A 27,752-nucleotide genomic window follows, 5' to 3' on the forward strand; every position below is an offset into this window, starting at 1 on the left:
CTGTTTTCTAGAAATTTAGTCACTCATTCAACCACTCTTTTGTGTACAGTAGTCCGGCAAACCTAAATTTTATCAGCGGTCTCCCATGATCCGCCCTGTGAAAAGCCTTGGATAAGTTAATAAGTCAATAGCGATACAGTCCATTTGACCTCTAGAATTTAAAATATCTACTATATCTTGTTGGAATCTCACAAATTGAACCTTACTGGGATAACTTTTCAGAAACCCAAACCGTCTTCTGTCAAACCAGTTACTAATTTTGCAAACGCGCTGAATATGATCAGAAAGAATGCTTTCCCACAACTTACATGCAACATATGTCAAGCTGACTGGCCTGTAATTATCCACTTTATGTATCACCCTTTCCTATGTACACTGGGGCTACTGTAGCAACTCTCCACTCATTTGGTACAGCTCCTTCATGCAAACAGTAATAAAATAAGTATGGTTCTTCAGATACTGTACTGTATTTCAACCCATTTCTTTTAGTATAACCCCATAAATCTTATCAGTTCCAGCTGCTTTTCTGGCTTTCAAATTTTCTATTTAAAAAAAATATCTTTATTATCATAATTCAGTTTTAGTACTTTGCTAATTCTTGATAGTTCGATAAAAACTGCTTATGACTTGCCATTACTGATTGTCCATTTTTTACAGTATATTATAGTGTTCTAGGTGCTACATACGTGTTTTGACAGGCTGAAAATTAGTTCTGTTATCTGAGCCAGCCACCTTACCAGTTTTTAACTGCTTACTCACTGTAGAATCTTCTTCAGTGGACAAAGGCCGGACAGTTTATTATTTCTTTGGATGCTGCTCCTGAGATCAGTGAAGCCACGTTAGAAATTTTTTAGTGTGACACCTCTCATAGTTTGTATAACATCGACCATTCTATTAGCTATAGTATTTGAGCTGAGCTTAGTGCATAATTTAGGGTGTTCGTTACCAGTAAGCATTCCTGCTTGATGTTTCAAAGTCCATGTCTTCACGTGTTCCTTCCCACTTGCCAGGTTGTGTAGATCAGATGGAAGGGTGCTGACCTTCTGAGTCTAACCTGATAGGTTCGATCGTGGCTCAGTGGTGAAATATGTCAGCCTCGTTTCTGTCCATTTACTGGCACGCAAAAGAACTCCTCCAGGACAAAATTCTGGCACCTCACCACCTCCGAAAACCTTAAAAATGTAGTTAGTAGGACGTAAAACCAATAGCATTGAATTATCCTTCCCACGTTTCTCTCCTATTCTTATCCAGAGACCGAAGAATCTCTGCACCACATCATGGTTGCCACACTGTTTTGGTATTCTTTATATAAGGCTTCGCTTTCATGATTCAAGTATGGCACTGAGTTCACTGTTTACTCTCCTCTCAACAGTGATGCTTTTATTTCCTCAGAATGTAGATGATCTTCAATCAGAGATTTCAGATCTGCTCTTCCTGCCTTCTTACTTTAAATTTTTCATATACTGTTATAGCAGTGCAATGCTTCCCCCCCCTTCTCTTCTTTTTGTTAAAATCACTTTATGTGATAAAATTTGTAACTATACTTTTGAATTTGTCCATCAAAAAATATTTCTGATATCTGTTTTAGATTGAACGTGGATGAACAGGTGCTACCAGTTGCTGCTAGTTTGCCTGCTGGATACCTGTCCGTTCAACCTTTAGGTCTCGGCAAGGGGGTAATACACTCCGTCAGTATTGCACTTTGTACTAATATTGCATGGATTGCATGAGAAAGTCAGAAAGCTGGCATGAAGTGAATGTAATGGGCATAAAGAAAATAAAGATCTATTGAAGTGGAACGGGATGGCTGTTTAAGGTAAGACTGCCTTATGAATGAGAGGAGAAAGAAACACAGGAAATATGATGTAGATATTTAAAATCTTTAAAATGCGTTAGAAAGTGTAACTGCTGTTGCGTACTCCGTTCTTGGCTCAAACATTGCCTTGCCTGCTGAACTAAAACTCTAGTGTAGTTTTATACCCTGCTGGTGTTCCATAATACATTCAGTTTATGATATTTGTCGCTAGTGGAACTATGGGTTTATTTATTACTGTTCATTATATGGCAAGAAATAGAACACAGTTACACAGCTAAACTGTAACATCTTAGCCATCTAGTTAACAGCTGCTTGTGTAGCATCATATCATACTTTATGGCATGTATGATGATATACTGTAGATGATGATAAGTATGATAATAAAGACATTAAAAAAAAAAGAAACAAAAGTTAAAAACTCAAAAAGCAGCTGGGATTGATAAGATTTCTGGGGATATACCTTATTAGGAAGATCCAAATGCTATATACTAATTGTAAAAGCTGTGTCAGAATTGGAGATGGTCACTTTGAATGGTTCAATACAACCAAAGGAGTACAACAGGGAAGTGCCTTATCACCTCTTCTATTCATAGCAGTTATGGATACCATTTTAAAGGAACTAAAAGGGAAAGGTAATAAAGATCTTCAGGCTCTGGTGTTTGCAGACATTGTGGCAATATGGGATGAAACAGAGAAAGGAATGCAAAATAATCTGAATGCATGATGTAAGAAGTTTGATGATTATGGAATGAAATTGAACCCATCAAAATCAGTAGCATTGAAAATCAGCAGATATAATACAGAATGCAACATAAAAATACAGGACCACCAAGTTGAAGTAGTACACCAATTCAGTTATTTAGGATGCATAATGGCTAGTAATAACAGAGCTGAGATAGAAATAACAAACAGGGTAACCAAAGGCTCTAACTTTTACAGTATCGTTAGACACCTACGGTGGGATGAGAAGGTCCCACAAAGAACAAAAATGACCCTGTACAAGTCATATTTCATTCCCATCCTTACATATTCTCTGGAAACCTGCACACGAACATCAAAGGATTGTAGTAGGATTCAAGCCTGTGAAATGAAATTTCTTAGAACTGCCTTCCAAAAGACCCGACTTGATCATGTGAAAAATGATGAGATCCGATCTAACCTAGGTCTAAATGAATCGATGGAGAAAAGACTTAGGTCATCTAGGCTTAAATGGTTTGGGCATGTTAAACAAATGAACAGCACAAGGTTACCATGTGCTTATTTGGAAAAGAGAATAACAGGTAGAAGACCAGCTGGAAGACCAAGAAGAAGTTGGATGGACCAACTGAGGGAAGACGTGGAGAGAAGAGGATGGAATTGGAAATCTGTCTTGGTTAACGAAATGTTTTTGAATAGGCAACTTTGGAAGACGCTTGTTTTCAAACACCCTACCCGGCTCGCTGGAAGGGCAAACTGATGATGATGATGCTAAAGAAAATAGGTTTGGATATAGTGCCATATCTGAAGTATTTGATTACTGTTAGCATGAATGAGTGATACCAAATGAATGGAGGTTTGCAATAGTAACTCCAGGGAACAAGGGAAAGCGTGATAAACATAAAGTGGATAGTTACACGCCAGTCAGATTGACGTGTGGTGTTTAGTTAATATCTGCCGATGCTTATCTGGATGTGCCTCAATATTTACCGATTTACAGGATTTTCAACCTGCAAATCTGTTTTCTATTGGAAGAATTTTGACAGGAGTTACTAGCACTCTTCATATTGCATTGGCGAAAGATGAGAGTCGCCAAGTAGAATTCAAAAATAAATAAACTAAAAATCATTTAAAACACTGTTTAAATATGAGGAGTAAAATAGTCACCTAAAATTGTATATAAAAAGATCTAACCTATATCAAAAGGAAACATAGTAACCAATATAAAACAATGTTATACGCAATGAGGTTAGTTTCACAAGCAAACGCACAAACTAAATCAAAATCTGCTTAGGTCCAACATAAACATTGCACAATAAGAAGTGTATTTAGAACCACAAACCTACTACGCTGGCGTAGCAGGGGGCGAGGTGATACTCCCACGTAGCACATCTCAGGTGGTGGATAGAGAGGTCCTAATTGGCTTGCTGATAGACTTGAGCGAAATACAATAGCTCTCGCAGATATCTTGGATTCTGGAGGTCAAATGGACTGTATCGTGATTGACATGTCTAAAGCATTTGATAGGGTGGATCATGGGAGACTACTGGCAAAAATGAGTGAAATTGGACTAGACAAAAGAGTGACTGAATGGGTTGCTATATTTCTAGAAAATAGATCTCAGAGAGTTAGAGTAGGTGAAGCTTTGTCTGACCCTGTAATAGTTGAGAGGGGAGTTCCTCAGGGCAGTGTTATCGGACCTTTATGTTTTCTTATATATATAAATGATATGAGTAAAGGAGTGGAATCGGAGGTAAGGCTTTTTGCAGATGATGTTATTCTCTATAGAGTAATAAATAAGTTACAAGATTGTGAGCAACTGCAACGTAACCTCGATAATGTTGTGAGATGGACAGCAGGCAATGGTATATTGATAAACGGGGCTAAAAGTCAGGTTGTGAGTTTCACAAATAGGAAAAGTCCTCTCAGTTTTAATTACTGCGTTGATGGGGTGAAAGTTCCTTTTGGGGATCATTGTAAGTATCTAGGTGTTAATATAAGGAAAGATCTTCACTGGGGTAATCACATAAATGGGATTGTAAATAAAGGGTACCGATCTCTGCACATGGTTATGAGGGTGTTTAGGGGTTGTAGTAAGGATGTAAAGGAGAGTGCATATAAGTCTCTGGTAAGACCCCAACTAGAGTATGGTACCAGTGTATGGGACCCTCACCAGGATTACCTGATTCAAGAACTGGAAAAAATCCAAAGAAAAGCAGCTCGATTTGTTCTGAGTGATTTCCGACAAAAGAGTAGCGTTACAAAAATGTTGCAATGTTTGGGTTGGGAAAAATTGAGAGGAAGAAAAAGAGCTGCTCGACTAAGAGGTATGTTCCGAGCTGTCAGCGGAGAGATGGCGTGGAATGACATTAATAGACGAATAGGTTTGAATAGCGTTTATAAAAGTAGGAAAGATCACAATATGAAGATAAAGTTGGAATTCAAGAGGACAAACTGGGACAAATATTCATTTATAGGAAGGGGAGTTAGGGATCGGATTAACTTACCAAGGGAGATGTTCAATAAATTTCCAATTTCTTTGAAATCATTTCGGAAAAGGCAAGGAAAGCAACAGATAGGGAATCTGCCACCTGGGCGACTGCCTTAAATGCAGATCAATATTGATTGATTATTGATTGATTGATTGAAAACACACAACCCCCTTTGGGTGGGGGACGCTGATGAAGAATACACCAATGTATCCCCTGCCTCTCGTAAGAGGCGACTAAGAGGGGCGACAAAGGGATGCTCGAATTAGAACCATGAGACATGAGACTAGTACCATCACGCGGGGAACACCATGGGTCGCCTTTACTTGTGAGTAGTATCACTATGTTAGGTACACAATAGGTTTGTGATTAGTAGCAACAGAGTGTGAATCAGGATGGGATTTACAGTACCCATGATTAGTACCACTACATGCGAACACGGGCTTACGTTGCCTTTAATTAGTACCATTATGTGAGAAACACCATGGATGTGGGTGTTGCCTGTGATTAGTACCGCTATATGACTGAGACAGTGGGACAGTATTGCCTATGATTAGTACCCACTATGTGAGGAACAGCATGGGATAGGAAGATGTACAATATTATAGGGAAGGATCCACCTTTCAATACTCCGTAGTAAGTTGAACTAAAAAGTAGTTACAACCTGTTTATTGGGACCGGTTTCAACACATTTCAAGTGTCATCATCAGCCAATTAGCGAAGATCTTAAAACAACTAATATATTGAACACAGGGAAAAAATTAACATTGTATCATATCGTAGCAATTCAGTTAATGTTCAAAACACAATAATCATAGTCAAGAGAGTAAACAGAAAATCACTATCTTGCGCCGAAAACAAATATAGTTGAAGTTCATAAGCAGATCAAGTATGCACTTATGTAAAGTCGTTGCTAGGCAGGTCTTGTAGGCATTTGTTTCTCCGGCCGAAGAGTAAAAGGTGACGTGAATGAAGTCTTAGGAAAACAGTGTAGGATTTAATTTCGTCAAATTCAAATTGGATACATAGGTTTTAAAAATAATTTAAAACGTTAAAAAAGAATAAAGCCAAATAAAAATATATTAAAAAATAGGAAGAAATAATGAAAGAAATACGAGGTTCAACTCAAAACAACTTGCCGTAGTAATTGATAAAGAAATGATAAATAGAGAAAGGGGGTGGGGAACGTTTATTAGAGGGTGGTCAAGTCTTGTTCTTTTCCGACCCCGATGCTATTAGGTTTGCGAGGGCTAGGGAGTCTTTCATTTTCACGCCCTTCGTGGCCTTTGTCTTCCTTTAACCGATATCTTCATTTTTCGAAGTGTCGGTTCTCTTCCTCTTTTTCCCTCGAATTAGTGTTATATAAAGGATTGTTGCCCAATTGTATTTCCTCTAATTACAATAACCACCACCACCACCATCACCACCCTCTAATAAACGTTCCCCACCCCCTTTCTCTATTTATCATTTCTTTATCAATTACTACGGCAAGTTGTTTCGAGTTGAACCTCGTATTTCTTTCATTATTTCTTCCTTTTTTTAATATATTTTTATTTGGCTTTATTATTTTTTAACGTTTTAAATAATTTTAAAAACCTATATATCCACTTTGAATTTGACGAAATTAAATCCTACACTGTTTTCCTAAGACTTCATTCAGTCACCTTTTACTCTTCGGCCGGAGAAACAAATGCCTACAAGACCTGCCTAGCAACGACTTTACATAAGTGCATACTTGATCTGCTTATTAACTTCAACTATATTTGTTTTCGGCGCAAGGTAGTGATTTTCTGTTTACTCTCTTGACTATGATTATTGTGTTTTGAACATTAACTGAATTGCTACGATATGATACAATGTTAATTTTTTGCCTGTGTTCAATATATTAGTTGTTTTAAGATCTTCGCTAATTGGCTGATGATGACACTTGAAATGTGTTGAAACCGGTCCCAATAAACAGGTTGTAACTACTTTTTAGTTCAACTTACTACGGAGTATTGAAAGGTGGATCCTTCCCTATAATATTGTACATCTTCTTATTTCTCTATTAAATACGGAACAATCATGAAGTTTTTAACTTTAAAAGCATGGGATAGTACGAGTCCCTGTCATTAGTACACTGATGTGAGGTACACTATATGTTTGCGTTGCCTGTGAGTGGCACTGCAATATGAAAAACACCATAGGTCTGCGTTACATGCCCATATTACATTACCTGTGAGTAGTACAATAATATGTGGAATACCGCGAGTCTACACTACTTTTGATTAGTACCGCAACACAACAAATACCATGGTTCTACTTTAGTTTGCCATTTTCCCCAGAGGAAGTTCAGCATGGCCTGAAGTCCCTCCAGAAAGGTAAAGCAGCTGGATTTGGTGGTGTATATCCAGAGCTACTGAAGAACTGTTGTCCCACAACTGTACATTGGCTGGCATTCTTCTTTAGCAATATACTGCACTCTGGTCATGTACCTCCAGTATTCAAGAGAACCAAAATCATCTCGATACTGAAGCCAGGAAAGGATCCTTCTCTATCCCAGAGCTACAGGCCAATTTTGCTACTGTGTGTTACATATAAACTAATGGAAAGGCAAATTCTGAACAGGATAAGTTCTGCAGAAGTAGCCGCATTCCATCTCAACAACTTAGAGGCTAATTTTCAAGCTAGGATATGGTTCAGGAATCAACTTTTTAAATACAATAGTACTCCAAAATACCTAGGTATAACATTAGACAGATCTCTGACATATTGTAGTCACAATGAAAAAACAGCTGCCAAACTTAAGACCCGGAATAACCTGCTGAGCAAGTTGGCTGGAACTTCATGGGGAGCTGATGCCAAGAGCGAACTACCGCCTTTGTCATGGTGTACTCTGCAGCTGATTACTGCACCGGAATATGATTAAATAGCTCTCACTGCAACCTAATTGATATCCAACTTCGCCAGGCAATGCGTATTGTATCCGGCATGCTGTGCTCAACTCCAGTGGCAATGGTTGCCTATCCCCTCATACAAGGAGACAACAAGCACTTACCAGCTTATGGTGCATAATAATGAAGAATGATCGTTTCCTATACATCAAGATATAAAGCAGCACACTACAACTGGGCTGAAATCAAGAAAACCAGCGTGAAAGACAGCTTTGGACTTCTCTTGTCGTTGGTTCAATTCCAGGAATGCCTGGAGAGAAGAGTAGAGGATGCCGTGTCCCCGTGGCTTGTGTGACATCTCTGACTCCAGTATAAAACTGTCTGACTTCAGTTTGCCCTGTGCTGTCTGGTCAACCCTGAACAGGTTCCGATGTTGTGTTGCTAGGGCTGGCGCAGCCTTACATCTATGGGGATGGATAGATTCTCCCTGCTGTGAATATTGTGCTCTGGTGCAGTCCATCAAGCGCATAGTTCTAGAGTGTCCCCTACATGCATTTCGTGGTTTCACGGAGGAATTCTATGAAGTAATACCAGAAGTGATTACGTGGATAAAAAATTTGGACATTAAAATATAAGAGTGAGGTCCTGATGCTGTCACCAACTTGTATATTTTATATTATTTTTGTATATTTTGATTGTCATGTACATATACTCTAATAATAATAAGTGATAAGTACCATTATGAGGGGCTGATGACCTGGATTTTGGAACCCTTTAGACAACAAGCATCATCGATTCAGGATTGTGCTTTAGAAGCAGTCCCTTGATCAGTAATGCTATTGTTTTACAATAGTTTCTTGTAATGTGGGGCATTGCGGGTCGGATCCACTGATTGTTTTAAATTCATATTCACCCATTCATTCTTCGTCATCACGTTTTGAATTCTGGTCAGTGGATGATTTTGGTCTTTTAAATTGTCATTACATTTCGTCTCATTTCGTACCATTAGGGGCCAATGACCTACCTAGATGTTAGGCCCCTTTAAACAACAAGCATCATCCAGCATCATCGTATTTAGATCAAACACAGAAACAATGCAGAAATCGACAAAGCAGGAGAAAAGCCATAAAATAAAGTATATATGAGGAGCCTCTAATTATGTCACTCTAATGAATCATGGCCTTCTACAGCCGTCTTTTTTATCCTGTTTTCCCTGCACCTTGAGCTGTTTGAATGTAATTCTGAAGGTTCAGTTCCATTTATAATTTCTACTGCATTCACATCTGTTCTCACAGCTTTGCTTACTGCAGTTTAATTGCCAGATCTGCCACTGTTAGAGTAATGTCTGTTTTATCATCTCTTGCTGGTTGGGCAACTTCCTTTGTTCGATTAAATTACTGAGTGGTCTTACATTGAATAGGTCATACCAAAACCACTTTAATTTGAGAGCTTGTTCAATTGTCTTATTGTAGTTTGGTATGGTATCAGATTTTCCAGTTTAGGTAATAAACCCTCTTTCCAGATGGCTTCATTTGGCTATTGCTGTTGTTATTTGGGCTATCCGTCTGTAGACTGGTTTATTGCAGCCCTCTATACATATGTTTAACCTTTTCATCTCCACTTAATTATGGCATCCTAAATCTCTACTTGAATGTATTCTTCATGTTCATGTTTTGGCCTTCCCCACCATTTTTACTATATTCTTACCCCTCCTATATTTCCTTTCAGAACAACTGAATAAGTCTTAGGTGTAGTGGTGCCATGAGCACCACATTTCAAATACTTCTGTTCTCTTCCTGCTCCAGTGTTCCACTGACACACAATGCCACATTCCATACAAACATCTTCAGAAACATTTTTGTTTTATAAGAGTACATTTCTCTTTTCTTTTTTTAAGAAAACGCTTTCTTACTTGGGTTAGTCTACATTTTGTATCTTTTTTCTTTTTCCCTGCCGTAATATCAGTAAATCCAAATTGCCACAGGGGATCTTAGGTACTTGAAACTATTCACTATCTGTAGTTTCTCTCCATTCATCTCAACAGTTTCAGTTTGTTTTCTTCTCAGTCACAGATACTCAGATACTCAGTTTTGTTTTAAGACCTGTGTCCTCTAGAGCCTTTTCCCAGCATTCCATTTTGAATTGAAGATATTCTCTACTTGTGCTGCATCATTAAGTCCACTACCTCTCTCCCCTTACCAGTCATAGATCTGACTTTCAAGGTACCAATTCTCATTCTGACTTGCTTCCTTAACCCTTCAAGCGTGACATTGCAATATCCCGGGCTGTGCCCGCAGTGTGCTTTATTTCTAGCCTACTTCCAATGCTGAGTGTGATATCATATGAATGTTGCTATAATTTCAAAACAAGCAGGTGTAAAATTATCAAAAAATGTGCAACAACAGTAACACATTACATAATGTTACAAAACATATTTTAACCGTTCAAGTATAAGTGTAATTAGGGGTTCGAATGTTGTGGATGTGCCTCTGCCTTACTCAACGGTGATTCATGAAAATCCACTCGTGGGCGTATGGGTTCAATCAGGCACCGGTTACAATTAATGGCAATTATTAGCATGTTATCATCGTCATTATAAGAATCTGTATCTTATAACTATCTGAGGCTATTTTAACTCTGAATCTATAAATGTCAATACTGAGAATCGATTTTAATTGGATGTTCCGCTTTAATCAAATCAATTCATTGATAAAATATAATTAACAATAATAATAAATGAAATCTTGCAACATGATGGATAAGTCAAATGTTGAACATAGTAATCAACGCAGTTAAAAATAAATACTAATGTACTTTTGTTGGTTGTCATTTCTTGCTCGTAAAGTGCTACCGTTTTATATAATCAAACAAATGTGTTGGCAAACCAATCTAACATTAAGTTAAAGCAAATGAATCGTTATTGCCAACATGAGAATTGCTGAAGGCTTATATGTACAATTGACAGTGTCATCATGATGATCATCATCATCATCATCCTTTCCCGTTATCCAGCTGTAGCCGGGTAGGGGCAAATATGGTTCCTCTCCACTTTCTTCGGTCTTTCCACCACTCCTCCTCCAACACTGTGTCCCAGTCCAGGTTTCTTTCTTTCTTTTTTTTTTTTTTTTTTTTTTTTTTTTTTTTTTTTTTTTTTTTTTTTTTTTTTGCTAGGGGCTTTACGTCGCACCGACACAGATAGGTCTTATGGCGACGATGGGATAGGAAAGGCCTAGGAGTTGGAAGGAAGCGGCCGTGGCCTTAATTAAGGTACAGCCCCAGCATTTGCCTGGTGTGAAAATGGGAAACCACGGAAAACCATTTTCAGGGCTGCCGATAGTGGGATTCGAACCTACTATCTCCCGGATGCAAAGGTTTCTTTCTATAATGCTGCGTTGGATGGTATCCTTCCATCTCAATCGTGGTCGTCCATGGCCTCTCCTTCCTTGGATTTGCATTTCTATCACCTTTTATGGCATTCTTTTGTTGCTCATTCACTTTATGTGCCCAAACCATCTTAGTCGGCTCTTCTCTATTCTATCATTTTTTCCACTCCAATTTCTCCCCAGATTTTCTCATTACTTATTTTGTCTCTTCTACTCTTCTGTATCATACTCCTCAAGAACTTCATTTCGGCTGCCTGTATTCAACTCTCATCCTTCTTTGTCATTGTCCAAGTTTCTGCTCCGTAAGTTGTTATGGGTACGTAATACATCTTGTACATAGTATCCTTTGCTTCCGTTGGCACATCTTTGTCCCACAACATGTTTCTTACACTATGATAGAAACAACTTCCAGCTTGAATCCTTTTACTAATCTCAGCATCCAGTCGAGCATTCTCCATTAATTCACTCGCCAGGTATTTAAACGTTTCCACTACTTCCAGGGGCTTGTCTGCAAGTCTAATCTGACCTTTCCCTTCTTTTTCCCCTCTAGTCATAACAAGAGTTTTACTCTTTTCTACACTTATTTTCAATCCACATTCTTCGATCTTCCCATTCACTACATTCAACTGTTCTTGAACCTTCCTGTCGTCTTCTCCCCAAATCACAAAATCATCTGCAAATAACATCATGTTCATTTCTCTTCCTCCATATGCTGCTTTTGCTGTTCTCATGATGTCATCCATTACTATTGTAAACTGGATTAGTGATGGAACACTTCCCTGTCTCAGCCCACTAGTTATTTTGAACCAACTTGTCCTGCCAACTTGTATTTGACAGTGTAATTGTTTCAATTACTTACTTTGTCCGCCACAAAAAAGTATAGAAAATATTTATTCGTTCCTTTCTATTCATTTATGAGTCAAAACCTTGTCCTTTAATATTCTATTAATGTAATATTATAATCGTCACGTAGATCAACAAACTCTTAACTAACAATTTTGAGTGTTCACTACGTAAATGTGTGCAACATCGTGGAGCCTAAAATAAAACAATCATGGACATCAAAATAAGATCTGCAGCTAATCTCAGATAAATAATCGCCAGAACTGTGAAATAAAGAACAACATAGTTATGGTATCCTCAAATCGCTGCACCTAAAATGAAGTAGACATTCAAAGCTACATAATACCATCATAAAGAATCATGATTTGATATTAAGACACCACAGCATCTGGATGCATCCATAGGTTTTCTTCCAAAGATCTGAAATTCACTAATATCTCCATGACATGAGCACTACTCACGGGATGCAAATTTTCCTGCGTTTTCAAGACTGAATAAAAAAAGGTCATGAATTAATCTTTCTTTACATGTTTTAAGCATTCGATGAGAATTATTGTGTTATATGACATGCTTTGTTCCCATTCTACAAGGCAAGATGAATCATGCAAGTCTAAATGTAATCTTGAACATTTCCGTTAGCATTACATTTTTGCAACTAAAATGTATACCGGGCGAGTTGGTCGTGCCGTTGGGGGTGCGCCGCTATGAGTTCGCATCCGGGAGATAGTGAGTTTGAATCCCACTGTCGGCAGCTCTGAAGATGGTTTTCAGTGGTTTCCCATTTTCACACCAGGCAAATGCTGGGGCTGTACCTTAATTAAGCCCATGGCCACTTCCTTCCCGTACCTAGGCCTTTCCTGTCCCATCGTCGCCATAAGACGTATCTGTGTCGGTGCGACGTGAAACAAATAGCAAAAAAAATGTATGATTACTTGAAATGTTCAAAAAAAGGTTTTTTTTACATATTTGGAATGTCCACATGTGCAGGCAGATCATCATATAAAACTTACATCATTAAGTTTTTGTGTTTTAAATGGTGTAAAATGTAAATGTAAATACACGTATCCAATTTACTGTAGTTTGTTTAAACTTCATGAATGCTGTAGTTTTCCTGAATGTTGTTTATTCTTTTTCTGAAAACCAGAGAAGGCTTGTTTCTTGTTTTAATACAGGGTGTTGAAGAAAGTCCTTGGTTGATTGTATCATGGAAGATGATTAATTATAGAATAGAAGAGATTTATTTTGTCTGGCAAGATTAAGGCCATTGAACCCTCTCTCCCATCTTACCAGAAAATACAATATTTACATGGGCAGAATTAAGAAATAGACTACATTTGAAACATCTTACAGCTACTAAACAGTACAGTATTACAATAAAAAATTGTATTTCCAACCCCGTCCCATTTCTCTACGGGTTCGGGTATGAAGTGAGATGAATCTTCGTAGCGAGCTTTTATGACCGGATGCCCTTCCTGATGGTAGTCTCATCAGAGGAGTCATCATCATTTCTTTGCTCCAACAAGCTGGGTGCGGTTGTGTATGAACCTCCTCCAGTTTGTTCTATCCATCCACAGATTCTGCTCATATATGCGACACCAGTTCGCATCTCCAATTTCAAGGTCCTTCTTTATCTGTTTTTTCCAAACATCACGAGGTCTTCCTCTTGGTCTTTTCCCAGGAACATTGTGGTCAAAGTATGTTCGAGGAGTCCTGTGAGGGTTCATTCTTTTCATGTGACCATACCATTGCAATCTCTTCACTTCTAGAGTCTCCAACAAGCTTCTTTCCAATCTAAGCTGTTGTCGGATATCCACATTCCTTATTTTATCCATTTTTGTTTTTTGTAGACAAAAACGGAGAAACTTCATTTCTGTTGCCTGAAGACGACTCTTTGTTGGTCCAGTAAGTGTTGCTGCTTCCAGGCCATACATCAGTATAGGTACTAGATATATTTTGTACAAGCTGATCTTGGAAACTAACGGAAATGTTTCATCCCAAAGTATTTGACGTACAGCGTGATAGAAATTGGAAGCTTTCTGTAGTCTGTTACTAATCTCTTGATGTATGGTATTGTCTGATGACAGAACACTACCTAAATACTGGAAGTTGTCTACAATATCCATCTCTTCATCTCCAATTCTTAGATGAACAGTTGGAGAGTTTCTACTCATCACCAAGCCAACCGTCTTCGTTTTGCTGATTTTGAGACCAAAGATTGTAAAAGCTTCATGCCAGAGATCTAGTCTAGTTTGTACTTCCGCTTCTGTCTCACCCCATACCATTACATCATCAGCAAAAACCAGGGCATTAGTTGTTCGATCCTTTCTCTTAATCGCTTTTAAAACTTCATCCATTATGATTGTGAAGAGAAGTGGTGAAAGACAACTTCCTTGCTGGACTCCACTCTTCGTTTCAAAGCAATCTGACCTTCCATCCTGGAGCTGGACACAACACTTGGTTTCGTAATATAATCGTTGTACTCGTGCTATGATGTCATCGGGCACTTTCTGGTGTCCCAAACATTCCCATATATGCCTGCATGGTACATGGTCATATGCTTTCTCGATGTCCAGAAAAACAGTTATAAGTGTTTTACCTTTCTCCCAATACTTCTCATAGAGCATTCTGGTGGCAAAAATGAGGTCTATAGTTGATCTATGAGGTCTAAATCCATGTTGTTCCTCCTCAAGTGTAGGTTCAACATATTTTCTAATCCTACTCTCAAGGATGGATTCGTAGATTTTGAGGCCATATGACAGCAGAATTATACCTCTGTAGTTGGTAAATTTCTTTCTATCACCTGTTTTTCAACAATGGGATGATGACTCCTTGCTTCCAGTCATTGGGTATTACATTCTCTTTCCAGATTCTATTTAGTACCCTGTACATCCACTGTTGTCCTACCTCTCCTAGTGCTTTGATCAATCTCAACACTTAATTCATCTGATCCAGTTGATGTGTTGTTTTTCAGCTTAGATATTGCTGTCTCTACTTCCAACCATGTCAGATTAGTGGTATTTGTGCTGCCAAAATCATAAGGTTCATCATCTAATGGGGTGACATTTTCATAACAGTCCAGCAAAGTTTCAAAGTGCCTTTGGAACTCCTGTAATATTTTGGTCTTATCCCTAGTCACCTCACCACTAGGAAGTTCTGCAGATTGGATAGATTCATTTTGAGTTCTTCTATTCTTAACAATACTGTATAACAGTTTTTTATTTCCATCCTGCATTATTTTGGTAGCCAGATCTTCCTTGCATTTCTGCTTTTCAGCTACAACCAACTGTTTGACATGTAATTTTTTCTTTCTGTAAAGTGACAGCTTCTCCTTTATTTCATGTTGATCTCCCCGCGTTTTTGCTTGATATAAGGTTCTTCTTGCACGGTTTCTGTCATTGATAGCCTTTTTAATATCATCATTCCATCAGGCAGTTTCTTTAGGTTTTCTTATTTGACTCTGTCCACGTACTTTTTCTGCTGTACCAACCACAACCTTCTTTAGAGTATCCCATTCTTCATCTACCAATTTCAGTTCTTCTCTTGGCAACAACCTGCGGACACCTTCCCTGAATTCTTCCTTTACACTTGGCTTGGTTTGTCGCCAAGTTTTTATTTTTGGGACTCTTTTGTTACAGACTTTGGGAGGTCTTTTCTCTGCAATAACTGCAACCAACAGTCTATGGTCTCCAGCAAGGTCTTCACTTGGAATGACCTTAACATCATTGACATTTTTCCATACATTTTGATCTATCAGAATATAATCTATTACTGTACCTATTTTATCATCCCAGCTATATCTTGTGATTTTATGGGAGTCTCTTTTCTTGAACCAAGTGTTACTCACTGTCAGGTTGTTTCTCATGCATAGATCTAGCATATATTCTCCCTCTTCATTTCTGTTTCCCATTCTATGAGGGCCCAGTATGGTTTCATATCATGTTCGTTGTGAGCCAACTTGTGAATTAAAATCACCTGTTACAGTTAGATTGTCATACTTTGTTTGTTCTTCCAAGTTATTAAGGAAGTTGTTCCTTTTCCTCTTTTGAGCATCCTACTCCATTCTTAGACTCTACTTCATTTCCAGACCAGTAGAGACTATAGTCCAATCTGATATTCATTTTCCCAGTTTTCTTCCACTTTGTTTCACCCAGGCCCATGATCAGAAGTTATCTCCTTTCCATTAGGTCGACCAGCTCTTCAGTTTTGTTTGTCAGTGTCAGGATATTTAATGTTTCCACTCTGATACTTTGTCTTTGTTTGGTTTGGGTAGCTGGTGTAACATCGGGCTGTAAACTGTCATTCGCACCAAACTGATGATGTCGTCGTGAATACCTACATCCGAGGCTCGTATTATTCTTGAAAGCAACTTCTTCATTAATCCCTCTGTTGACCTGCTGAGCCTAACACAGATGAAGATTTTGTTTCAGGGTTTTCTCCCTTAGTTTTTGGTGTCCAGTCACCTCAACCTACAAGGCAGCAGGTTGTACTCATATTAGTCCCTGAATACAGGGCTGTCTCTTCCGCCATCTCCACCGTACCGAAGTCCACCTTCTCCGCTGTAGAAGTCGTTGAGGTCTTCACTCGTAACTCTGAGCTGGGACCCTTACCAGATGTTACACACCGGGTCAGTGTGCTCTGGGACTCAGACAGGGGCGCCACTCCCTGGGTAGGGCTGCCTCTGAAAAGGGTCCCTACCTGCTACCTGATCATCAGAGGAGTCAATGAGATAAAATTAATTACATGATGTATGAGTCATGTGTTATTAGTTTCATTTTTCCATATCGATGGTTTTTGACTCAGTTACAGAGTTTTTCCCTGACGTTGTTTGTTTGTCCAACCCTTGTCCCGTTTCCCTACGGGGTCGGGTATGAGGTGAGATGAATTTGTCGTGGCAGTTTTTTATGACCGGATGCCCTTCCTGACGTCAACCTCATCAGAGGAGTTAATGAGAGATGAAATGAATGACGTGATATATGATAGTAGGGAGAGGGTGAAACCCGGTGCCGGCACATAGCCTACTCCTGTCGAATAGCACCAAGGGGTCTGCTCAAGGCTTAACGTCCCCATCCGACGGACGAATCACCATCAACAGCGTCATATGCCCTCACTCCATATGAGCACTGCGGAGAGGTTTGGAATTTAATCCAGGCTTTTGGCACGCAATCTAGTGATTAGAAATTGTATACCACCACCTCCCCTACCCTGCCGGCCAACATTCTGATGGTGAAATTTTTTTCGACCAACGGGACTCGAACCGGCTAACCTCGGTGTTAGACCGTTTTTAGACTTTAGCGCCTTAACGATCATGGCCACCAGGCGGGCTAGTTTTTCCCTGACATTCCCACCTAATAAATAGTACAGTATACTCCATTGATTAGGTAGGAATGTCAGGGAAAAAACTCTGTAATAGTGAGTGATATATGATAGTTGGTGAAACTTGGTGCTGGCACTTAGCCTACTCCTGTCGATTAGCACCAAGGGGTCTGCTCAAGGCTTAACGTCCCCATCTGATGGGTGAATCACCATCAAAAGCATCACATGCTCTCTCTTCATATGTACACTGCAGAGAGGTTTGGAATTGAATCCAGGCTTTTGGCACACAATCTAGACAGTATTATCATAAAGAATAATAATTAAAAATAAGAAATAAATGATGTCTATAGTGTTGAAATATCTTCATTTCTGCTCGTTACACCTGTTTAGCTAAGTGAATTATACCATGAAACACCACCTTCTTCACACACATCCATTTATTACGAACGAGCTGTTGACTACAACTGCACTTACACACACACATGGCAATTCAAATGTCCAAAGAACAAAACAAACGAAGATAAACCACTCGACTAAATTAATATGGATTACTAACACATATCCTCAATGTTGTTTTCCTTAAGATATATACAAGATATTTACATGACATTTTATTTCTATGAGCAAAACCACAACATTCCAACACTCCCCCCTTTTCTCAAAAAGAAAAATAAATAAATAAATAAATAAATAAATAAATAAATAAATAAATAAATAAATAAATAAATAAATAAATAAATAAATAAATAAATAAATAAATAAATAAATAAATAAATACTACACTTCAATCAGTTATCCTCCTATTGCAAACCTATAAGCTTATACAAACTCTTAAGCTTGTTACCAGATAAATTCTTTGTGAATAAGTCTGCAGCATTTCTCTCTGATGCTACATATACAAACTCAATGAACCCCTTTTCTACTAGCTCTCTGCATGCATGGTACATGTCAATATGTTTTGACCTTTCACTCACAATATCATTTCTACTCAATTTAATTGCTGCTGGATTGTCAGCAAAAACTTTACAAGGTATATCCATAAACCTTTCCAGCCCTAGCTCTGACAGCAAATTTTTCATCCAAGTTACTTCTCAAGATACCTCTGCCATTGCCCATGTATTCAGCATCCATGTTAGATCTAGCAATACAACTCTGTTTCTTACTATACCATGATACTGCTCCCCCTGCCACTGTGGTTACATACCCACTCACTGATCTTCTAGACTCAGTATCTCCTCCCCAATCTGCATCACAGAACACTTGTACTGACTCCTCACAATTTTTGAAACACAACTTTAAATCTCTAGTACCACATAGATATCTCATATCTCTTTCCAATCTTTAATCTTAGGTTTTTGACAATTTTGACTAACTTTACTTACCGCAAATGCAATGTCAGGTCTAGTATTATTTGACAAATATAGTGAACTTCCTACTGCACTGCAATAAATAGTACAATCAAATTACTGCTCATCATTTTCAGTTACTGAATACCCACTTGGTAAAATAGTCTTACTTGGTTTACAGTCACTCATGGAAAAATTAGCAACTAATTTGTCAATGTACAAACTTTGACTCAACATAACCCCTTCTTTTTTCTGTTCTATTTTTATTGACTGTAAGTTTGATGCTTTCCCTAGATCTTTAATCTCTAACTCATCTGCCAACCCTATTTTAACCAACTTAACAACCTCTTTGTCACCTATTGCAATTATGTCGTCAACATACAAGCCAATAATACAACACTCCTTTACATACACACATGGTTCTTTGACACATTTCTTAAAATCTAGTCTTCTGATTATAGCATCAACACAAGCATTCCAGTCTTAACTTTAATTAGGTAGTCCATAGATGCTTTTCTTCAATTTACATACACAGTTTTGGACACTTTTTCTACGAACAATTCTGGTTGTTCCATGTATACAGTACAACTGATTTCTCTGTTTAAGTAAGCACGAATTACATCTAGATGTTCTACAGTCCAACCTTTACGTACTGCAATACCTATTAACAGTCTCATTGTTTTCCTCTTTATAACAGGACTAAATGTTTCATCAAAACAAAGGTTCATCTGTCTCTTACAACCTTGAGCAACCAATCTGGCCTTATATTTCTGAATGTTACCCTCACTGTCGTATTTCAATGAAAACACCCATTTAGAACTAATTACCTTGATATTTTCTGGTCTTTTTACAATTTCCCAAACATCCTTCTTTCTCATCTCGTTGATCTCCACTTTCATGGCTTCCATCCACTTATCAGACTCTTGGCTTGACATAGCCTCCTGAACTGTTCTAGGTTCTACTACACTCACATGTTTAACTTCCATCACTGCCTTACGTCCAAATACTTTCAATCTACCTATTTCTTCCTCATCAAAATCCTCTGCTTTTGCCTGATACCTATTAAACACCTCCAACACTTCATCCTTATTTTTCACACATACAGCCACATTAAATCTGGAGTATTCATCAATCATTGTTACAACATATTGAGATTTCCCAAGTGATGGTGGACTAATTTTTCCAACTACATCAGTGTGCACAACATCAAGTGGTTTTGCTGACACGCTCACAAGACTTAGGTACTCCCTTGTTACTTAGTTTCCCCTGAATGCATACCAAACAAGTATTAATAACATTATTTCTTTTCAATTCTAACATAGGCAATTTAAACAGAGCTTCAGAATGAACATGTCCATATCTCTCTTGCCACAACCTGACCTGCCTAACACTTTTAAATACTACATTGTTATTACATTCTTGATCTATTATTTGATCACAGTCACTCATAGCTACAATATCATTTCTCCCGTCTATTTGTACTACATACACATCATTCCTCCTGTTTGCAACAAACAATGTTTCATCTCCATTCTTATCTACAACCACTGCTTTCTCACCTGCAAATCCTATTTTGAAACCTTTGCTGGTTAACTTACCAACTGATATTAAATTCGCACGTAAGTTTGGTACATACAACACATCTGTAAATGTAATTGTCCATCCTGTGGACATTTTAACTTTCACCTTACCTCATCATCATCATCATCATTTCCCTTTATCCAGCTGTAGCCGGGTAGGGGCAAATATGGTTCCTCTCCACTTTCTTCGATCTTTCCACCACTCCTCTTCCAACACTGTGTCCCAGTCCAGGTTTCTTTCTATAATGCTGCGTTGGATGGTATCCTTCCATCTCAATCGTGGTCGTCCACGGCCTCTCCTTCCTTGAATTTGCATTTCCATCACCTTACCTATACCTTTGATATTCAGCTTACTGTTATCTCCTATTTCTACATTCCCAGTTACAATTGTTAACATGTCTATAAACATCTCCTTTGTTGGACACATATGATGAGACGCACCTGAATCGAACAGCCAATCTCTAATTTTCTCAGTTCCTACAGAAACTACCATGCTCATTGCTTTATCTACTACATGTACAATTTCTGAGCTTACCACTTTTCCATTCGCATTCACTGATCTACTCTCCTGCGATGATTTGTCACTCTTCATTGTTGGACATACTTTTGAATAATGTCCTGACTTACTACAGTTGAAGCACTTTTGGGTACTGTGATAATATTTAGAAACATGTCCCTGTTTACCGCAATTGTAGCAACTATATTTTCCTCGTCTCATGTCTTCTTTCTTGATATCTCGCTTCTGTTGAACAACCATGGTGTGAGCTTCATCCTCCTCATGTTTTCCAGTGTCATAAGCCTTTCTTACATTTTGCTGAAGTTTCCTTCTGCTTTCCTTCGTGAGTAATCTCGCCTTTACCTTCGAGATGGTCAGTTTCGCCAAATCAGCTTCCAAGGAAGGGATACAAACTGCATATTCCTCTGTAAGATTTCCAGTGATCATCCCTGCAACTTGCTGATCTGTGAACTCGTATCCAGCTTTGCTCATTTTCCTCCACAGTTGATTTATTTTTGCGAATTATTCTTGAACACTCATGTCCTTGGGCTTCACAAAATGAGTTAACTGTTCCAGGGTCATAGCACCGTTCGCTAGCCCTCCATCATTACATAACTCGTCCAGTTTTTCCCATGCCTTTTTCGCTGATTCAGTATCTGCAATGTCACTTTCAAAATCTTCTCCCACATATTTGAAAATAATCGCTAACGTGATAACATTGTTTCATGCTTGTCGTCTTGTTTCTATCTGAGACAGGTGACAACCTGGCATATCCTCATTCCCTATTACTGATTCTCATACATCTTTCAACAACAGCTCTTGTTTCACCTTTAATGCCTACGAAAAATAGTTCTCCACTGTAAGCTTGGCCACATTCCTATTCAGTGTTTCTTCACCGGTCCACGAGGTCGCCATTTTTCCTGTCGATAATGTGACATAGATGTTGATTCCCATAGGGAATCTGAAATATTTGTCCTGAATGAGTAAATTTATAATACCAATATAAATGGTCCGTTATTGGACATTATAAATTTTCAAGCGAACTCATTCTTGGTTGCCAGCGTTTCGCCCTCGTGTGCTAGGGTGGGCTCATCAGTTGGTACCTAGTACACCTACCAATACGCTGGCTAGTGCATACCGTGGAGGCCACTGCGTAGGCTAACTGGAGCCACCGGCAGTGCCAATGCACTAAGAGACTTTGCCTCATTATAAAAAATTGATGCCTGCTTGGCCATCAGATGACATAGATGTTGATTCCCATAGGGATAATGAGGCAAAGTCTCTTAGTGCATTGACACTGCCGGTGGCTCCAGTTAGCCTACACAGTGGCCTCCACGGTGTGCACTAGCCAGCGTATTGGTAGGTGTGCTAGGTACCAACTGATGAGCCCACCCTAGCACACGAGGGCGAAACGCTGGCAACCAAGAATGAGTTCGCTTGAAAATTTATAATGTCCAATAACGGACCATTTATATTGGTATTATAAATTTACTCATTCAGGACAAATATTTCAGATTCCCTATGGGAATCAACATCTATGTCATCTGATGGCCAAGCAGGCATCAATTTTTGATAATGAGGCAAAGTCTCTTAGTGCATTGGCACTGGCGGTGGCTCCAGTTAGCCTACGCAGCTGCCTGCACGGTATGCACTAGCCAGCGTATTGGTAGGTGTGCTAGGTACCAACTGATGAGCCCACCCTAGCACACGAGGGCGAAACGCTGGCAGCCAAGAATGAGTTAGCTTGAAAATTTATAATGTCCAATAACGGTAATGTCACAACTTGCTCCATCCGTTAATTCTCGTTACTCCATTTCAACTTATTCTTCTTATTTTCCTACCGCTTTTCCCACACCTGTGGGGTCGCGGGTGCGATCTGTGTCGCACATGTGGATTTGGCCCTGTTTTACGGCCGGATGCCCTTCCTGACGCCAACCCTATATGGAGGGATGTTATCACTATTGCGTGTTTCTGTGGTGCTTGGTAGTGTAGTGTGTTGTGTGAATATGAAGAGGAGAGTGTTGGGACGGACACAAACACCCAGTCCCCGAGCCAGAAGAATTAATCAGAAGCGATTAAAATCCCCGACCCGGCCGGGAATCGAACCCGGGACCCTCTGAACCGAAGGTCAGGACGCTGACCATTCAGCCAACGAGTCGGACACTCCATTTCAACTTATATTGTCTGAAATTTACTGCAGCGTTTTGGCGCTCTGGTCCTATAACCTGTTGAAATATCTTCATTTCTGCTCGTTACACCGGTTTAGCTAAGCAAATTATACCATTGAAACATCACCTTCTTCACACACATCCATTTATTACGAACGAGCTGTTGACTACAACTGCACTTACACACACATACACACACACATGGCAATTCAAACGTCCAAAGAACAAAACAAAAACGAAGATAAACCACTCGACTAAATTAATATGAATTACCAACACACAACCTCAATGTTGTTTTCTTTAAGATATACAGTATACAAGATATTTACATGACATTTTATTTTTATGAGAAAACCACAACATTCCAACATATATATTATTCACAATGTTAACTTACTAATTTCTATTATGAAATATACAGTCTATAGCTTGAAGAAAGGCTAATCTACAATATTAACATATGAACAAAGATATGAAAGGTAGTGAAATGAATCCCTTTGCTCAGACGGTTTAAGGTCACTTTATCAGCACAGTTGAGTGCGCTATGGGTCTTTATGTACCAACATTTTGAGGGAGGAAAATGGTTCCATTAGACATGAAAAACCTCATGAGTAACAGCATCAAGAGGCATTCATACCTCGTTTATGTTATGTGCAATATGGATCTTTTCATTTGTGTTCAGGTTTTCATGTCCATTGTTCTTGACATCTCCATTTTCTTCCAACAGATCTTCATGTCAGCTTTGGGCTACTTTGCATGACAAATATACTAATCAGATTTAATCAGTTATTGCTATGTTGTTTCTGTGGAGTGTTGGAAAATAAAAATAGAATGAGTGACTTACTGAGGTAGGGATGCTGTAGTAGAGTAGAATATCACATAGGAAGTAGATTTGGTGCCTGTCTGTTTTTCCTTGCTGCATTATGTCACTCTTATGTAATTTTAAGTTTCTGTTTTCAATTTGATATTGTTGCATGTAAACTGAGTTTCATCTTGTGAGGTTAGTAGTATAAGGAAGGAGAGGAAGGAGGTATTGAGAGCTTTGCTGAAATTCTCAACTTTATTTATTAAAGTATTCCACTAACCAACTAAGGAACTTTGTGAGCAGTGCGAGTACCCATGGACTCAGGTGACTGGGAAGCCCTTGTTGGAATGATCCTTTTCTCAAGGTCTCAGTAACTTCATTCCCAGTCCTAGTCACAGCTGACAGTAAACATAGAAAATAGCACTGCAGGTAACCAATTGTTTTTGCAGTTTATAAATTTTATAAAGTTCTATATTGGTGTTAAATTCAAATTTTCTTCTGATTTCAGACTCCTCGCAACACTTTATTATCGAAAGATAACACTACGTTCCCACCAACTTCACTTAAAGTTTAGAGGAGTTTCCTCCTGTTCAATTAGAAACTAAGCTCCATAAGAACTCAAACAGTACCAATTTTACATATAAACTTTGAATCATCTGCAAATCTCTTTCAAATTACACCGAAATGTTAAAAACAAGAACTTGTTTCTAGAAGAGGAAGAAAGGAAGACAACACAGCCAAACCTTTCACCAGTGTGCATTATCCTTCAAAGATTGAAATGTCACCATACTCTTTTAAGTGTCACCAAACATTTTACCAGTGTTGAACACATTTTAAACAATTTACATTTGCCTAATGTTTACTGTCTTTGTCAATTTTTGCATGCACACCTTTTTAGCTAAAGATGTCTCACAGATTGAGGTGAAACATGTACTAATTAGATGTTAAGCTAAGTCTAAAATAGATGTTAAACTGAGCTTATGTAATGTTATAAATTAGCCAAGAAAAATATTGGAAGGTGCGGGGGAAAGAAAAGTATTGGAAAGGGGAATTTATCTCTAAACTCGAAAGGTGTACCAATTGTTCTTGCCCAGCTGTACGTCCTCTTAAGACAATAATCAGCACCACCATGTGGCTCTCACCTTCTATGCTCAGGAATGCAGCACTGAATCTATCACATTAGATTGGTATTCATGAGCCTTTAACTGGCCATTTCAAGAACCCCCTTTTGAAACGAAAGTTGTAAATTTTTGGGCAGAGGATTAGGACTTCCTGAAGCCATTCCTGAAAAATATACCACTGCTTGAGAATATACTTGGCTTTCAAAATTATTATTAATGTGTGTTTAACATTTACATAATCTGACCTCCTTCCTTATTACATCTTAATTATTTTATTTTTGTACTGAAATACTAGTTTCAGAAAGCAAGTGGCTAGATATTGCATGGTGAGTGAAAGGATGTTCTTTATGTAAGAAGGCAATATTTTAGTACTTCAGTTTCACAATACGAACGAACATTTTAAACAATTTACATTTGCCTAATGTTTACTGTCTTTGTCAATTTTTGCATGCACACCTTTTAGCTGAAGATGTCTCACAGATTGAGGTGAAACATGTACTAATTAGACATTAAGCTAAGAATTAGGTGTTATAAATACAATACAGATTTAACGGAATGTGGAATTGAAATTATGATTTCATAAGGGGGCTGCCTAGCCACGGCACTGAAGGTGTACTCTGTTTACCCAGAAGGACGTGTATTCAATTCCCCCTCAGAAAGTTGGAACATTTAAACCAAGATTTCTTCTGGAAGTGCACATGGCACTGAGATTCACTCAGCCTATACCAAGAATGAGTACCAGGTTAATTCCTGGGGGCAAAGGCATTCTAGGAATAAAACTAACCACTCTATCCTGCTTCGAGCCAAGATGCAACAACTCTTGATACAAGAAATTTAAAAAAATAGGAAAAATTACTCCACGCCAGTCACCAAACTTAACAGTAGAGATGGCATCTGAAGAAGGGAAAGAAGTGAAATTACCTTTACCTTCCACTTCTCCAAGGGCGTTCATGGTCAATATGGAGATTGCTTTGCTTTGCACATCAGTGAGATGATTAACTCCTAGAAATGTAAATAAGAGGAGGAAGATTTCTTACCACTTGAAGAATCAGGGTATTGGCTTAAGAAAGGAAAAGACCACTATAACCAGAAAATGGAAGAATCTGGAAGCCTTGAAAATATCACATTAGAAAAATATTGGAAGGTGCAGGGGAATGAAAAGTATTTGGAAGGGGGAATTTATCTCTAAAATCGAAAAGAGACAAGCCTAGTACAAACAAGTCTTAACTTATGCGGGACCCATATGTTTGTCAGGAATGACATGAAAGTTGTGAGCTCCAAGGGAGCTTACCTTGTCTAGCAGTCTCGTGCACTTGCAGCTCAGAATACATTTGGCACCTATTAGGAAACTATAGTCTGTTATCTTATTTTAGATAATAAGGATTGACTAAATTATAAGAAAATGGTGTTTTCACATCTCAGTTTAATGGGGAGCCACCAACATTGCTGATAATTTCACTTCTTTCCCATCTTCTGACGACAACTCCACTGTGAACTTTGGTGACTGGTGTGGAGTAATTTTTCCTATTTTTTATTTCATGTATCAAGAGTTGTTGTATCGTGGATATCAAATCACTGCCAAAAGTTCTACGTTCAGGATAATCTTTTCTGTCCACATCCATGTTTTCCTACTATCTTGCCCTCTGTCAGACTGTATTTGTCATTTTGGAAGATTTCACATTACATTATCATCCTTAAGTTGGCTGCCTTGCCCTATTGTAGTGAGTCCAACTGTCGGTTTGTTCACCTATCATAATTGTAATCTGTGATTTAAAATACTGCGATTTATAACTGATCAGAAATCCATCATGACTTTAGGCTGACTGTTATACGAGATACCTCGAAGGATTTTCACCCTGAATCTTTGGGCTATGGGTCAGTATTTCCTTGACAAGATATCATATAACTGTATTTACAGGTTTGATAACAAAATGTGCAGATGTAGCTCTGAGCTGTACTTGGTATGCAGATTTGATTATTTCTAAATACAGTAGGTGTTTGAAAGCAGCAATAAGTCTTCATGACTTCCACTGTAGATTAGTTAGATATGTTTTCAAGTAAACATAATAAATGAAGCCTTTCATGAAATAATTATTTTATCATTACAGAATTCAGGTCCTGATATCTCCTGGATTGATGGTCAGAGGCCAATCTTTAATGTGGGCTTTCAGTTAGTTTCTACTGTTAACACCAGGGATCAGCACCTTCACAATCTCTTTGCTCATGCTGAGAGGTTGATTGGACCAAAACATTCTTCCATCATTCCATCTGAACAGGAGACATGCAAAATACTCAAGGTAAGCATCTAACATATTAACTCCCATTGGGGTACGATTGAACCGGCAATGTAGGTACCGGTATACATGAAGAACTCTGCCGGTTTACCACGCCGGCAACTGCTGGTTGCCAGGCAGTTACCAAGAGAACTGCCACGGGAGCTCTTAACTTGGGAGTGTGGGTTGGCGACCATGGGGTCCTTAGCTGAGTCCTGGTATTGCTCCGAATAACTTGTGCCATGCTCCTCACTTTCATCTGTCCTATCCAACCTCGCTTGATCAACGTTTTTTCCTTTCCGACCCCAACATTCGAGCATTCGAGGCCTAGGGAATCTTTCATTTTCATGTCCTTCGTGGCCCTTGCTTTCTTTGGCTGATACCTTCACTTTTCATAGTGTCGGATCCCTTCAAATTTTTCCCGCTGATTAGTGTTAATAGAGGATAGTTGCCGAGTTGTACGTCCTCCTATAAAACACTAATTACACTGACCTGCGAATTCAAACTTTCCGATCATTGCATGAAGTTTACATAGTGATCTTTTATATTT

The 27,752-nt window shown here is 38.6% G+C and overlaps 1 protein-coding gene across 1 annotated transcript in view; it reads left to right on the forward strand.

Moving 5' to 3' along the window:
* Ziz (dedicator of cytokinesis protein Ziz) overlaps positions 1 to 27,752 on the forward strand; it is a 542,949-nt gene that overhangs the window by 226,494 nt on the left and 288,703 nt on the right. Inside the window, exons 16-17 of the mRNA XM_067151766.2 lie at positions 1,589 to 1,676; positions 27,038 to 27,226. Of these exons, the coding sequence (XP_067007867.2) occupies positions 1,589 to 1,676; positions 27,038 to 27,226 (277 nt within the window). The remainder of the gene's footprint in view (positions 1 to 1,588; positions 1,677 to 27,037; positions 27,227 to 27,752) is intronic.

This window comes from Anabrus simplex, chromosome 7 (assembly GCF_040414725.1).
Source record: "Anabrus simplex isolate iqAnaSimp1 chromosome 7, ASM4041472v1, whole genome shotgun sequence".
Lineage (NCBI taxonomy): Eukaryota > Metazoa > Arthropoda > Insecta > Orthoptera > Tettigoniidae > Anabrus > Anabrus simplex.